General features: G+C 40.0%; 1 protein-coding gene and 1 long non-coding RNA gene across 9 annotated transcripts in view; one reads left to right on the top strand and one right to left on the bottom strand.

Moving 5' to 3' along the window:
• LOC117354205 overlaps positions 1–14725 on the bottom strand; it is a 187597-nt gene that overhangs the window by 108402 nt on the left and 64470 nt on the right. The gene's annotated exons all lie outside the window — the stretch shown is intronic.
• STEAP1 (STEAP family member 1) overlaps positions 1–14725 on the top strand; it is a 185690-nt gene that overhangs the window by 120643 nt on the left and 50322 nt on the right. For 6 of the 8 annotated variants that reach the window (XM_033931259.1, XM_033931258.1, XM_033931257.1 and 3 more), the window contains 2 exons: positions 6739–7248; positions 13962–14126. In XM_033931259.1, coding sequence (XP_033787150.1) covers positions 6742–7248; positions 13962–14126 — 672 coding nt within the window. In that variant the 5' untranslated portion in view covers positions 6739–6741. The remainder of the gene's footprint in view (positions 1–6738; positions 7249–13961; positions 14127–14725) is intronic. The other 2 variants (XM_033931263.1, XM_033931264.1) reach the window with 1 other exon arrangement.

Raw genomic sequence — 14725 nt, 5'->3', positions numbered from 1 at the left:
CCATTCTCACAGTAATTCCAACTATAAAACACTTTCTATGACACTATAACCACTAGGGACATCGTTTCTATTCTACCACGGACACCATACATATAGAGTTTGTATGTTCTAACTGTGTTTGTAACAGTTTCCTTCATGCACCCCAGTTCATAATGTTATTACATTACATGAGTACTCACATATGCTGAACTAGGAACACAGGTTCCATTCTGAACCGGGAAAAAACTGCATGGAGTTTCTTTTCAACCTGAGTTTCCACATATTGAGTTGTTTAAATCAATACTGAAACTTTTGGATGCCACTTATTCCAACAGATCTTCCTTTTCAGTTTAAGAGATTGCAAATTCCAGTGAGACTTGCATTCTCTATCACAATCAACAAATCACAGGGACAGACTATTACATACTGTGGAGTGGATTTAAGATCCCCCTGTTTTTCCCATGGACAACTCTATGTTGCTTGCTCAAGGGTGGGTTCACCCAAGAATTTATATGTTCTTGCTCCTGGAGTTGAAACTAAAAATGTTGTTTATAATCAAGTTTTGTGTTAGTTGTATTGTATTCATTTTGTCAAATATTTCACATTATAATTTGAATATTGTACTTTTTATAAAGCTGTTAAAAAATAATTTCATTCACCACTATAAAGTATCTTTATTTGAATCCATTTACAGTGTTATTGCTATAATTAAATACCCGTGCAACGCCGGGGCATCAGCTAGTATAAGATAAATATTGCTTTGTATGTTTTTGCTTAGGTCAATGTTATTGACTAAGTTATATGTATTCAGTATTTCTTGTACCATTGTGTATTTTGGATGTATTGAAATGATAAATAATAATAAAAAAGTCACAAAACACCCAGTCATAATGGTAGCATAGCTACAAAAGTAATGCACTGCACTTCAACGGAAAATCTGTTCCTAAATAGCTACTGTATAACACAAATAAAACACTGTACAGTATTAAGCAATACGTATTGTAGCAGAAAATTTTGTATTCATTTCTTTAAATCTAGTGTTTTGGTGTTCTATTCTACTTTGCAAAATAGTCCTGGATTTTTGCCTGCGTTCGCATGCTTAACAGCTTTTGACTGCACAAAGTTCTCTACTGCATAAAATAATGATAAATCTGGACAGCTAACACTTTCCATCCACTGGCGCAAAGTCTTTTAAAGTGCCTAATTGCCTGAGGTGATGTCTATGCAGGGGGTGTGTCATTGTCACTCTTCTTCTCTCCCCCCACATTGCCACCAGATTCATCATTTGATCCTCCAGGCCAAGCCGCCTGCAGTGATGAACAGATCTCGTCATTGGTTGGCATGACACTCTACTGTTGTGTTCATTTCAATGAACTGTTCAAATTCCCCAGCAGTTAAGTCAGTCATTGATGGCAGTAAATCAAGATCACAGGAGTCTGTCAATCTCAGTCCTGTTCCTGATGTACCACAAAGCCAGCCTTGCAGAAGCAGTTAACAACTGTCTGCTGTGTCACGTTTTTCCAAGCCTGATGCAGCATATGAACTGCATCAAGCAACATTATTGCTTATGCAAGGCTGCTGATGGATTCGCCTCACGAATGTCATAGTAACATAGTAGATGACGGCAGATAAAGACCCGAATGGTCCATCCAGTCTGCCCAACCTGATTCAATTTAAATTATTATTATTATTTTTTTTTTCTTCTTAGCTATTTCTGGGCGAGAATCCAAAGCTTTACCCGGTACTGTGCTTGGGTTCCAACTGCCGAAATCTCTGTTATGGTTTTTTTCCAGGACATGGCAACGGTAGTGGGCTTCTAAATTTCATATAATGCCCTTATCACATGGTTGAATACACAATTGTGTTTGGCAGCAGGAAAACCAGTTTCACATCCTGGAAATTTTTGTCAGCATTACTGGGATGAGCAGAACAGTTGTCAACAATAATGACCTTTCTGCCTTGCCGCTTCATATCACCCTTAAATTAGACACTCACAAAAAATATTTGATGTCATCCACCCATTAGTGTTTGCATCATATGTGACATTGATATTCGCTGATCCCCAAAAACACCTTGGTGACTTGCTTTTTCCAATGATGAGCAATTTATACTTGTCAGTGCCTGTCATGTTTGCACAGACCAGCATCATAATTTGATCCTTTTGCCTTTTTGCTGCCAGAGATTTGTCTCCTTATGGTGTGCCAATGTTCCATCTAGCATTGCACGCTAATAAATCCCAGTTTCGTCATAGTTGTAGATGTCGTTAGGTTTGTAATTACATAAGACAGGGCAGAACTTCAGAAATCCAGAGATAGCAGCCAGCTCATCAGCATCCTTCTCAGTGTATATGCTTGTAGACAATACCATTGCAAGCCTTCCAACGACAGAATTAACCAGTTGTTGCCTTGAAATCCGGTTTGTTTAGCTTTTTAGCCAATTCGTGGACCTTCTCCTGCAGAACTGGTCTACTAAGCAGCACGTCATGACCACGTGAATTAGTGAACCACATTGTCGAGAATCTCGGAGAGAGCAAGAACCAGAAGGCCTTGAGCATGCACAGATGCTCAAGGCCCAGGCAAGCGGCAGGAACTTCTTGCACCGGCACATCCTCTGGGCTGCATGCTGGTGCCAGATGGGGGGTAAGACTGAATGCTGTTCAGGCAGGGGGGACAAGTTCGCGAGCAGGGGGGAGCGATGCCAGTTCTCGGGAGGGGGTGGAGCAGCGTCGCTGGCCTTGGGGGTGGGGGTGGGTGGGAACATATCAAGCGAGTTTCCCCTTACTTCCTATGGAGAAACTCACTTTGATATACGAGTAATTTGGTTTACAAGTATGCTTCTGGAATGAATTATGCTCGTAAACCAAGATTCCACTGTAGTAGCATCAAAAGCACTAAAGCACCAATAAGAAGAAACAAACCCAATATTATATATATTTCAAACATACCATAAATGGGGATCTAATTATTAATGAAAAGATATAAGAAAAAGGGAGAGAAAAAATATTTCTATAAAGTAAGAAAAAGCTGAAGCACCTCTTTTAAAGATTGAAGTTATCAAGGTGCAATAAAGGGTGAGATTTTACCACATCTTGATTTACTACAGGAGTAACCAACCTACAGTATAATCGTCCCATAGATTGCTGACTTCCATGGTAAATGAATAATGCTGCTTGTGAGCCACATCAAAAGCTGCATTCCAGCAGCACATGAGCATTGAGCCTGAATGCAATAGTCCAATGCTTCTGGGTTCCATAGAAACATGATGGCAGATAGTTGTCAAATGGCCCATCCAGTCTGCCTAAAGGGCTGATCCCACCATCTTCTTGGGTCTGCCATCCTACTACCTTGTGGCCCAGTGGTTTATGGGCCAGCGCAGGAAGGGAGCAACTAGGTATCATTCCAGCCTGAAGACCACTGGACTACCAGGTAGTGGGCTGGTAGGTCCAAGAGGATAGTGAGGGACCTTTTGGTGGGGGCTTGATTGAAGGGTCGGGAGATGTTCTGGGGAGGGGACAGCATCCGCCCCTTTAGGCTTCAGACTGCAGCAATCAGGCCTGATGTTCTCAGCACAGTAAAATAAACTCCGAGGAGTGGGCTGAGACAGGGGCATTATGGTGTTAGACCATTTCTTTAATGAGGTCAGCAACCTCTTTCACTTTGTCCCTAAAAGATTGTCTCCTCGGCAAGGAATGTCCATCAGCTTTTCTTGAGTTGCAGGCTCCATCCAGGTCTGAAACAACATGCAGCTATGAAAGTTTGCCCATGCCAATACCTAAGACAGTCTGGATCTCATGTCAAAAGCATCGAAAATGAGACATTCCTTCTGTTTGCTTGACTGCTAGCTGATGGAATTCTGTGGCCTTCTCTGGAGACAGAGTATCCACAAACTCCGTTATGCCGCCCACCAAGCCCTTCAAGCTGATGCTCATGTAGAGCCGGTAGAACTGGATGCAGGAAATGACCATCAAGCCCTGAAACTCTTTCCTCCCAAAAGACTCCATAGTATGAGCATCCCTGCCATGAGGAGCAGAGGCATTGGTTCTTAAGCTTCTGGTTCTTTGGAGAGTGGATGATGCAGCATCCTTGTGAGCCTTTAGTGTAGGGTCTGATGATGTTTGGCCCAAACAGGCACTACCAATGCTTTACGAAGGGTTGCTGAAAAGTTCTTGGCCCAACCAACCAACTTCCTAAATTCTGAGCGTTATTTTGCCACTGTAGCTGAAAAGAGTGTTAAGTGCCAATTTGCAGAAACAAATTCTATGTTTTGACATTGTTTCAGATGTTTGAACCATATCCACGTCATTCTTTTTGGGCTGAGAACTTTTCAGCAACCTCTTGTACATCAAAGCAGGGGGAGACCTCCTCTATGCTGATGCAGCCTCAGTGTCTGGAGCTGCTCCTGAAGCTGTAGAGATCAATACTTCTGATGCCAATGTCAATGCACCAGACTTCGATGGGCCAAAAAGCTTCTCACACAGAGCCTCATGACTTTTCTGTTTTTCTCTTCTGCTTTTGAGCACAAAGAGAATAGTGAGAACTTTATGGTAGGTCCAAAAAGGATAGGTGCACTTCGTGAAGATCAGTCATAGACATGGTCCTAGCACAGTTTGAGAGTACCTCTTAAAACCAGTGAGTATATTCCAAAAATTATTAACTTGCTGTAGAAACAAAAGGGTTTTTTTTTTAAGCCACAAAAATCTATTTCATCCTTTATTACGGTTCATCTGGGATGGAAAGCAAAACATATGATGATCATGAATCAGATCAAGATGGAATTTTGAAAGTGGATTTTGGGAGAAATATGGAATGTAACAACCTCTTGGTAATATCATAATGAAAGCTTGTCCTCTAACCTATGGAATATGCAGGTGCATGAAAATTTCCATGCAGGAATCACCCAAACATTGTTTTTGCAGCACAAAGGAAAAAATTCCAGACATAAATGGGGGTAGTTATTAAGGTATATGATGTACCTAACATGCATTGTGTGTTTATAATGACAATAACACATACTTTAGTTTTTAATTATGTAGCATGAGACTGTATATTCATGCAATGTGTTACATTTTTTGGTAATTTTTTTGATGGGTGGAGTAATGTCCACAATGATTCTGTTATATGTACTTGTATTGTATAACAGAAGAAGAGAATGTCTTTCATGCAGAAACAATTGATGTCTCGGGAAATGCACATACAACAGAATACTTACAGGAAGTAGCAACAAAAGCTATAATGTGAACAAAAATTCAAATGTCTAGTCTGCAGTTTAGTCACAGACAATGGCTGCAAATATATCCAAGATGAGAAAAAATTTAGAAGAGCAAGAAGAGAATACCAAGCTAATAACATGTGGTTGCAGTGTTCATTTGCTGCACCTCCTACCCAAAGGCTTCAGAAATAAAGACTGTCATTGAAAATGCTAAATACTTTAATAACAATCATTTTGTAGCAGCAGCTCTGAAAAGAATAGTTAGAACCAAGCTAACGCTCCCATAAGATGTTAGATGGAACTCTGCAGTGAACTGTTCTGATAACATCTGGTTGTAAATATTAAGATTTATACCAGGAATAATGAGTCTGTAGAAAACCATGATTTAAATCAAGTCTTTCTGGCTAGTGATGTAAATTAAATCCACCCTGTCCAGTACCACTGAGAATCATTTGAAAAGGTCAGCCAGCGGAGCCGCCAGAACTTCCCTAAGATCCTTCAGTACCCTCAGATATATACCACCGGCCCATTGATTTGTCCATCTTTTAGTTTATCTAGCTCATCACGAACATAATCCTCTGAAAATCGATCAGGGTCTACCTCGACTCTATCCCTATATGCTTTTGTCTTCTGCGGTCTCACTCCCGGCACTTCAGCTGTGACCAAAGAACAGAAATATTTGTTAAACAATTCAGCCTTATCTTTATCAGTTTCTTCATATTCCTCCCCTTCACCTTTGAGTCTTACAATACCATTTTTAAACTTCCTCCTATTACTTGTCCCTGACCCCACCCATTTTACCATGTCGACTATTTTTTTCTTCCATCATTGCTTTCCTGACTACTTGACCAGCCTCTCCTTAACTTTTCCAGATATTTTTGCCTGTCTTCCCTTTTCCATGATCTTTTGTAGTTTATGAAAGCTAATCTCTTTTTCCTTACCTTCTCAGCTACTACTTTTGCAATAGATTCATTTGCAGTATATTGCATGTTTGCATGTGCTAACCCACACTTATAGGGAGGGGACATGTCATAGGTAGAGAGTGGGTGTGGAATCATTAAACCAGCTAGCTCGTTATGCTTAATGCAAACTAACTGGCTAATGCTGAGTTACCTTGGGAGCACTTAGACTTCCTAATAGGTGATAAATCCTCCAGTGTTAGCTCAATGCAGATGCCATGGCATACACTAATGGCAACATTAGCACATGACCTGCAATAAAAATTTGTTTAAAAAATCTCACAAAAGTGCTGGGTTGAATCGGGGCTTAGCACATGATGATAAAATCCCCTGTTACCATGTGTTAAGCCCAGATTCTAACACATTTTGGTTAAAAAAAAACAAAAAACGCCCCAAAGATTTTACAGATAAATGAAACTTCCTTATGTTGGGAAAGGAAATTAATATATTATTGTGTAATCTGAACAATCTGTTCCTAGCTTTCATTCATGGACTGAAGACAGCCATGCTAGATACTCTGGTTAAGTTCTACCATATGACTGTCCTTATTTTATTTTAAAATTTTTAATTATTATTATTTTTTTTTTCCTAGAAAATGGATTTTCAAGTCACTAGCACTTCTGATGTTGAACGTTTCCATTTTCAGCAAGAGTTCAATTGTAAGGTGACTGAAGGTCCTCCTGATCGAAACGGTAAACATGACTTCTTTCCAAAATGGCACGTGCCAGTGAAGGTTGCAGTTATGCTGTCAGTGATAACTTTTATTTACACTTTTCTAAGGGAAGTACTTCACCCTTTTGTAACAGCCAATAAGAATATGTTCTATAAAATTCCCATCCTGGTCATAAACAAAGTTTTGCCTGTGACTTCAATCTCTCTCTTGACATTGGTTTATTTACCAGGAATATTAGCAGCATGTTTTCAGCTTCACTATGGTACCAAGTATAAGAGGTTTCCACAGTGGTTGCACACATGGATGTTATCAAGAAAACAATTTGGACTTCTCAGCTTTTTCACAGCTGTACTACATGCACTCTATAGCTTGAGTTATCCTATGAGACGGTCTTACAGATACAAGCTGCTGAACTGGGCATATCAACAGGTATGAGCCTATTTCTGATTAAATATTTTGATTAGGGCTACATATCGATTAATCGTGATTAAAATTTTTAATCGGATAAAGCGCCCCCCCCCCCTCACATTTCCTTCTGTACATCTACAATGGCAAATTTAGACAGCATAAGTAAATTCTCAAAATCGACATGTTTAAATTACTAAAATGAAAATAAATAATTTTTCTTACTTTTGTTGCCTGGTGATTTTAAAGACAGAACAAATTATTAGAAAAATAAAATCACCAAGCAACAAAAGTAAGAAAAATTATTTCATTTTGGTAATTAAAACATATCGGTTCTGAGAATTTACTTCTGTCTATATTTGCCAATGTACGAGTATAGAAGGAAATGTGAAGGGGACGCTTTATGCGATTAAAAATTCACGATTAATCAATGTGAGCCCTAATTTTTGATGTATCTTATAAACTAAAACCAGTAATTTATTAAAGTTTCTTTTGCTTAATGGACATTAAATTGTAATTAATGATCAAAATGTAGCTATTGCATTTTATACATAAAGGGGGCCTTGAATATGGATACAACTGCTGACCCAGAAGTTATATCCACCAGTATTCAGACCATTGCGACCAGTGCCCAGTTAACTCACCACTTAAAGTTAAGGTGGCTGTTTTGCTGTCCTAACTTTGTGCAGTTGCTTAGCCAGTTAGCAGAATGTCACTGCTAACTACCTAGAAAATTCCCTCAATTCTCTAGGATGGCTCTGATCTAGTCTCAAGGCTTTGTCTACTTTTAGGGCTCCTTTTACTAAGGTGCGCTAGAGTTTTTAGCGCACGCAGGATATTACCGCGTGCTACACCGCACGCTACATGGCTAGAACTAACGCCAGCTCAATGCTGGCGTTAAGGTCTAGCTTGCGCGGTAATTCAGCATGCGCTATTCCGCTCGTTAATGCCCAAACACAGTTTAGTAAAAGGAACCCTTAGTTTTCCCAGTTGTTCATAACCACTTCCGAGAATGGTGCGATATCTACTCCATTCCCATATACATTTTTGTTGGACAGTCAAGGTCCTTCTCTGTACTTTTCATTCTGAACACAGAACAGAAGTATTTGTATTAGTTGAGTGCTTACACAAAATTCTATCTAACTTTATAGACCAAACAGATGGATTCCACAAATCACAACATGGCTTTAGACCAAGGCACAGCACCGAATCTCTGTTTGCCTCTGCTGAGTTGATTTCTTATTTTGGACATTAATTTGAGTAACAATCTATACTATTACAATTCGATATATCTGCAGCATTTGGATGCAGTAGACCACTCTCTCAAACTAGGAATACGAGGCATGGTGCTATAATGGTTTTCATAGTTCTTAAGAAATAGAACAAATGAAGTCTGGAAGGAAGACAAGAGATCTCAATCATGGTAGGCCAATTGCGGAGTCCCGCAAGGTTCATCAATAACACCTGCTCTATTTAACATCTATCTAGTACACTGGGAAATAACCTACCCTCAACCCAGGCTCATATCTTCTCCTATGCAGATGATATCTTCATTCTCTGCATAGCCAAAGAGTCCTTCGATAACTCTAAATTGCCTGAAAACCACTATTGACCTAATTACATGGACAAAGAATAACTTCCTCAAGCGAAATACATCTAAAACAGTGGTCTCAAACTCGTGGCCTGGGGGCCACATGCGGCCCTCCAGGTACTATTTTGAGGCCCTAGGTATGTTTATCATAATCACAAAAGTAAAATAAAACAGTTTCTTTATCATATGTCTCTCTAGCTATAAATTACAATATTATTATTAAGACTTAGCAAAAGGAAAGATTTATAAAATATAGAGTTTTACCTCATGCAAAATTGTCATTTCTTTAATAAGACATTAACTATTTTTTTCTGAGGCCCTCCAAGTACCTACAAATAAAAAATGTGGCCCTGCAAAGGGTTTGAGTTTGAGACCACTGATCTAAAACAAGAATATTATGGTTTGGAGATTATAATTCACTACCGAGCACAGAACTAGAGCTATCCAGAAGTGAGAAGCTAAAGATAGAAAATTTGTCTAAAGTACTGGGAGTTACACTTGACTCAGACTTAACTTACAACATTCATATCACCTCTCTAGTAAAAATAATTCTTCTTTAAGATGACAGCTGAGGGCAAATAGATCAATCCTAATGGAGACCAGTTTCAAGACAGTAGCACAATCTGTACAAATACTCCACCTGGAATACTGCAACTCACTATATGGTGGCATCATAGGCATCAGAATGGGGGGGGACCAAAGGGGCCGTGGCCTCCCAAAAATTTGGCACTGCGCCAGCCCCCTTCTCTCACTCTCTCCTGCGGCTGAGCCTCACGGACTGTGGACCAGGAGCCTCTCTTCCTCAGCTTCCCCCTCAGCGACCTCCAGATTCCCCCTTAGTCTCACCTTTAAAACTAGTTATGGCAGCCTGCAGAGCGAACCTAGCAGGCTGCCATCAGTCTCCGCAGCACGTTCCCTCTGCCACAGTCCCACCCCTGATGTCAGAGGAGGGGTGGGACCGCGGCAGAGGGAACATGCTTTGGAGACGGCAGCCTGCTAGGTTTGCTCTACAGGCTGCCATAATTAGTTTTAAACGTTGGTCCTCGATAAATGGCGGTGATGGTCCCAGCGCAGAAAACTACCACTCTCGCTGGGTGCGGGAAGCAGCGGAGGTGAGGTCCCCCTGCAGGATGGGGCTTGCCAGAGACGCTGGATCTGGACACCTGGGGCAGGGACAGAAAAGGACCGTGAGGAGGGGCGGGAAAGAAACTTGAACGGAAGACAGGGCAGATGCTGGACTAGAGAGGGAAAACACCCTGAACCAAGGAGAGATGCCAGGCCCTGGGGAGGGGGAAGATAAAGAGAGTGAGAGAGACAGAAGGACCTGGATCAAAGGTGGGAGGACTCAAAATGTTAGCAGAAGGAAGATAGAGAGAGGGAGAAACCTGAAACAAATGAGGAGGCAGAAGAGAGGGGGCAGATGTTGGACTTGGGAGTGTATAGAGGAAGAGAGAGAAAGAGACTGCAGAGAGGTGGAAAGATTATGGACCATGGATTATGGAGGGAGGAAGGAAGGCGAGAGAGAGAAGCAGAGAAAGACCTGGAAGAAAGGAGAACAAATGCTGGGGATGGATGGGGGAGGGGGTTCTAAGCAGAAGAAAGACCAAAGGGGAAAGACAGAAGGCAGATGCTGGACTATGGGAGTTACAGACAGAAGGGGAGAGACCATGAGGAAGAACAGAGAGATACAAGATCATAACAGAGGAGGGAGAGAGAGGGAGACATGTTGCCAATAGGACAGGGGGGAGGGAGAGATTGTAAGCAGAAGAAAGACAGAAAGAGAGAAAGAGAGAGAGAGGCATGGACCAAAGGGGAAAGACGGGAGGCAGATGCTGGACTATGGGAGGTACAGTCAAAAGAGACAGAAGGAGAAAGACCCTGAGGAAGAACAGAGAGATGCAAGATCATAATAGAGGAGGGAGAGAGAGGGACACATATTGGAGGGACAGAGAGAGATGTTGGTTGGGGAAGGGAATGAAGTCTGGAAGAGAGGAAGCATGCAGGAGGCAGAAAGAAAAAAAATGTTGGATGCACAGTCAGAAGGAAGTCCAACCAGAAACTAATTAAATCACCAGACAACAAAGGTAGGGAAAATGATTTTATTTTCAATTTAGTGATTGAATTGTGCCAATTTTGGAAATTTACATCTGCTGTCTATATTTTATATTGTTAAGGAAGAAATGCATTTGTTTCTATTTCTCTGGGGTTGTACTGCATGCAGAGTCTTAAATCTTAGGGTTTCATTTATATATATTAGCACTTTTAGTTTGTGGTCCCATATTTGCATAGGGGTTATCTGTGTTCTGGTAGGAATGAATGTTGAGAAGCATATGTGTGTAGTTTAATTTTGTGGTTAACCATTATGCATTGTTAATAAGATTATATTGTGTATATATATATGAAAAATGAATGGAAAAAATGGTATTACAATTAGTACTATTATAGGGGCAGGGTCTGGAGCTTGTGGGGGCAAAGATTGGGCAGGATCTGGGGGCGGAGCTTGTGGGGGTCCCCCAAACAAAAAAGCTGCCTATGGGTGATATTACAGAACACTAGTGCAACAGATTCCAAGTACTACAAAACACGGCAGCAAGGCTAATTCACAAAAAGAATCAATACGAAAGGGTAAGTCCACTATTAAAACAACAGCATTGGCTACTGATGAACAAGAGAATCCATTTCAAGATAGCCTGCATGGTTCACAAGCGATCTATGGAGAAAACTTGGAAGGACTAACATCTGCTATCAAAGTCCCACATTCCTTTTTCAATGCACGTGTAACACACTTCAAACTACCCCTCCTGTCACCTCCAAAAAAATACAGCAGAAGAAGATGTTTGAGGCTACCTTCAAATACAAAGCTCCCCACATTTGGAACAAACTACCAATACAACTAAGACAACCCACCACATACCTTGACTTCAGGAAGAAACTAAAGCCTCTTCTCCCTATAACCACTCTATGCTCTTCATCCCTTCCTCCCTAAACCACCTCCCACTCTAATAATGTAACTTCCAAATCTGCATAGAATCCTTGCAGATTTGGATTGTATTGTTTAGTACATCTACTTTTTCCTCATCACTTTCCACATAGCAGTTTTCAGCATCTTTTTAGTTTCACAATTCCATTTCTAGTCTTCCTCCTTTCTCTAATATACCTGAAAAAGTCTTTTCTCCTCTTTTTACATTTCTAGCCATTTTTTCTTCCACCTGTGCTTTCACCAATTGTATTTCTCTCTTCACTTCTATGAGTTTTATCCAGTATTCTTTTCTGTGTTCTTCTTCTTGAGTTCCTTTGTATTTCCTGAATGCTGCCTCTTTTGCCTTTATTTTTTCAGTCACCTGTTTAAGAGAACCATAATTTCCTTTTCCTTTTAATTTGTATTAACTTTCCTTACATAGAGTTCAGTTTCCATTTTTATAGCTCCTTTCAGCTTGGACCACAGTCCAAGCTCTTTCCTCATATCCCTTTATTTAGGAACGCTCTCATTTTCCAAAATCAGCATGCTTGAAATCCAGAACTTTGAGTATTGTGTGTCCACTGTCGGCTTTAGCTTTTACATATTAGCTTGAACCATACCATATGATGATCACTGCTACCAAACATATCATATGGAGACACCAGTGGAACTCTGGAAAATTAAGGATCCTTAAATTACAATTTTGAATCCCATTTTCCAGATTTTCAACTTTTCAGAACTACGTAAATTGTCTTTAACCAACATTGCTACATTAGTGTCAAAGAAAAGAATCTTCCCCTCAATGGAGCATTCATTATTGTTGTGATTGTGTCAATCCATCTTATTGCTGGTCTTTCACACGCTCTTTCTCTTCAACCTTTCCTAACATAATTGCTTTTTCCAGGGACTCTGGCTGATGCATAAAATGGCTAAAATATGATCATGTTTAGTCTTTTGAATATCATGTCATATATTTTTGGTGCAACATTTCATGATTGCTTAGAATGGGAAGTAACATATTTTGAAATTAAATATCCTGATAGGGTAAAATAGTGTGATTATTATGGTGCTCATTTTCAAAGCATATGAAATGTCTCAAAAGGCTGAAATGGACAGCCATCTGTTTCAGATGTCCAAATCTCAATTTTGCAAAGGCAGAATAGGGATGTCCAACACTGCAAAACATCCAGATAGCAAGAGATGTTTTGAGGGCATGTTTGGGGTTGGTCTAGGGAGGCAAAAACAGTGGAACAAAAAAAATACACAGTATCCATATGAATGCGGGAAAATATATCAAAAAGCATTTCTTATAAAAGTCCAGTAATAGCTTGGCAACTGTATTCTATTGTAGGCGATGTGCAATGGAATAATAGGATCCAACACAGTCTGTGTTTTGGCAATACTAGCCTTCCTCAGGAGTTCATATATCCTGAAGAGTACATATAGAGCAACTGACCACCAAAGATTCCAACCCAAGCATTCAGAGCAGTTCACAGTTTAACTGTGAACCTCCCTAATCCCTCAGTGATTATTGTCCCTCCTTTTCCCCTGAAAATGAAACCTGAAGGTGAGACCAGGCTTTTTGACAGCTTCAGGTGTTATGAGTCTACTTAACAGTAAAAAGTAGATCTGAGGAGTAGCCTTGTGGTCAGTGCAATGGACAATAAAGCAAGAGACCTAGGTCCTAATCCTACTTCAACTCTTTTTAACTGTGAGCCCTCCAGAAACAAACAAAAAAAAAGCCTATTGTACCTAAATATGACACCTGCAAGCCTAAAAGCTATTGAAGTGGTGTACATTCAGGTACAGTAGGTATTTTTCTGTTCCTAAGAAGGCTTACAGTCCACTAATCACTAGGCTGACTTGCTCTGCATGGACATCTGCATGGCCGTGTTTTAAGAATGCTGCTATATGGATGTCTGTGTCCCTTATTGTCCCCTGTTCAAAATTTGGGCTTTTCAGTTTGTAAAATAGTTGTTCATGCTGGACGTTTCCAGAACATGGGCATCCATCTCTTGTATTTTCAAACAGGCTATATCCTATTTGAAAATACATGCAAGACTTGAACCTCCTTTTGAAAAGGTCCCTCCCACAAATAATATGCTACAAAAACTTAATAGTCTATTGAGGTCCTAACATTACTATGTGTTATGCCTATAGGAAAGAATCAGCTTGTTCTTTTCCTAGGTGAAGCAGGGAAAAGAGAATGCCTGGATTGAAGATGATGTCTGGAGGATGGAAATTTACATTTGTCTGGGAATTTTAGGACTTGCTCTTCTGGCCATACTGGCTATGACTTCGATTCCATCAGTCAGTAGCTCCTTGTCTTGGAGAGAGTTCCGCTGTATTCAGGTATGCTACAAAATATAACCATTGGAGGCATACTTGGCTATCTTTTGCGGGGATCTTTTAAATATAGCCTAAGAATACCACAGAAGAAAGTCCTGGTTGGTTGGAGCTCCAAAATGACAGATTTTTAAACTAAGAAATATTAAAAATAAGAGCTATTTACTAGAGAAAATATGCCAAAATGTACTGTTGACAGTTCAAGTTATGTTTTTTAATCTATATTTAAAAAAAAAAAAATTGTTCCCTTCTGGATACATTTCAAAAGTTCAGTATTGACTCTGAGGCACGTTAGGGGAAATGTAAGACCTCCCCCCGCCCCAATATAAAGACTCACCTGAAATTCACAGAAAGACATCCTCATCTTAATTTAGGGATAGCTGTAGAGAGGGGCTTTCATTTTACTTTTCTTTTTATTACAGGCTAGAACGGGTTTGTATGTCTTGTCAAACTAATTCTCATAAGCATTTATTATACAAAATTTGACCATATCAAGAAATTGTACACGAGTGTGATCTTTGAAATACAGTTTATTTTTCTGTGCCTTGTTATATTCTCAAAAATTTCAATAAAAATACCTTGACTTAAAAAAAAAAAAAGAAATT

Source organism: Geotrypetes seraphini, chromosome 2 (genome assembly GCF_902459505.1).
Source record: "Geotrypetes seraphini chromosome 2, aGeoSer1.1, whole genome shotgun sequence".
In the NCBI taxonomy this organism is placed as follows: domain Eukaryota; kingdom Metazoa; phylum Chordata; class Amphibia; order Gymnophiona; family Dermophiidae; genus Geotrypetes; species Geotrypetes seraphini.
This window is presented reverse-complemented; position numbering and strand designations above follow the sequence as displayed.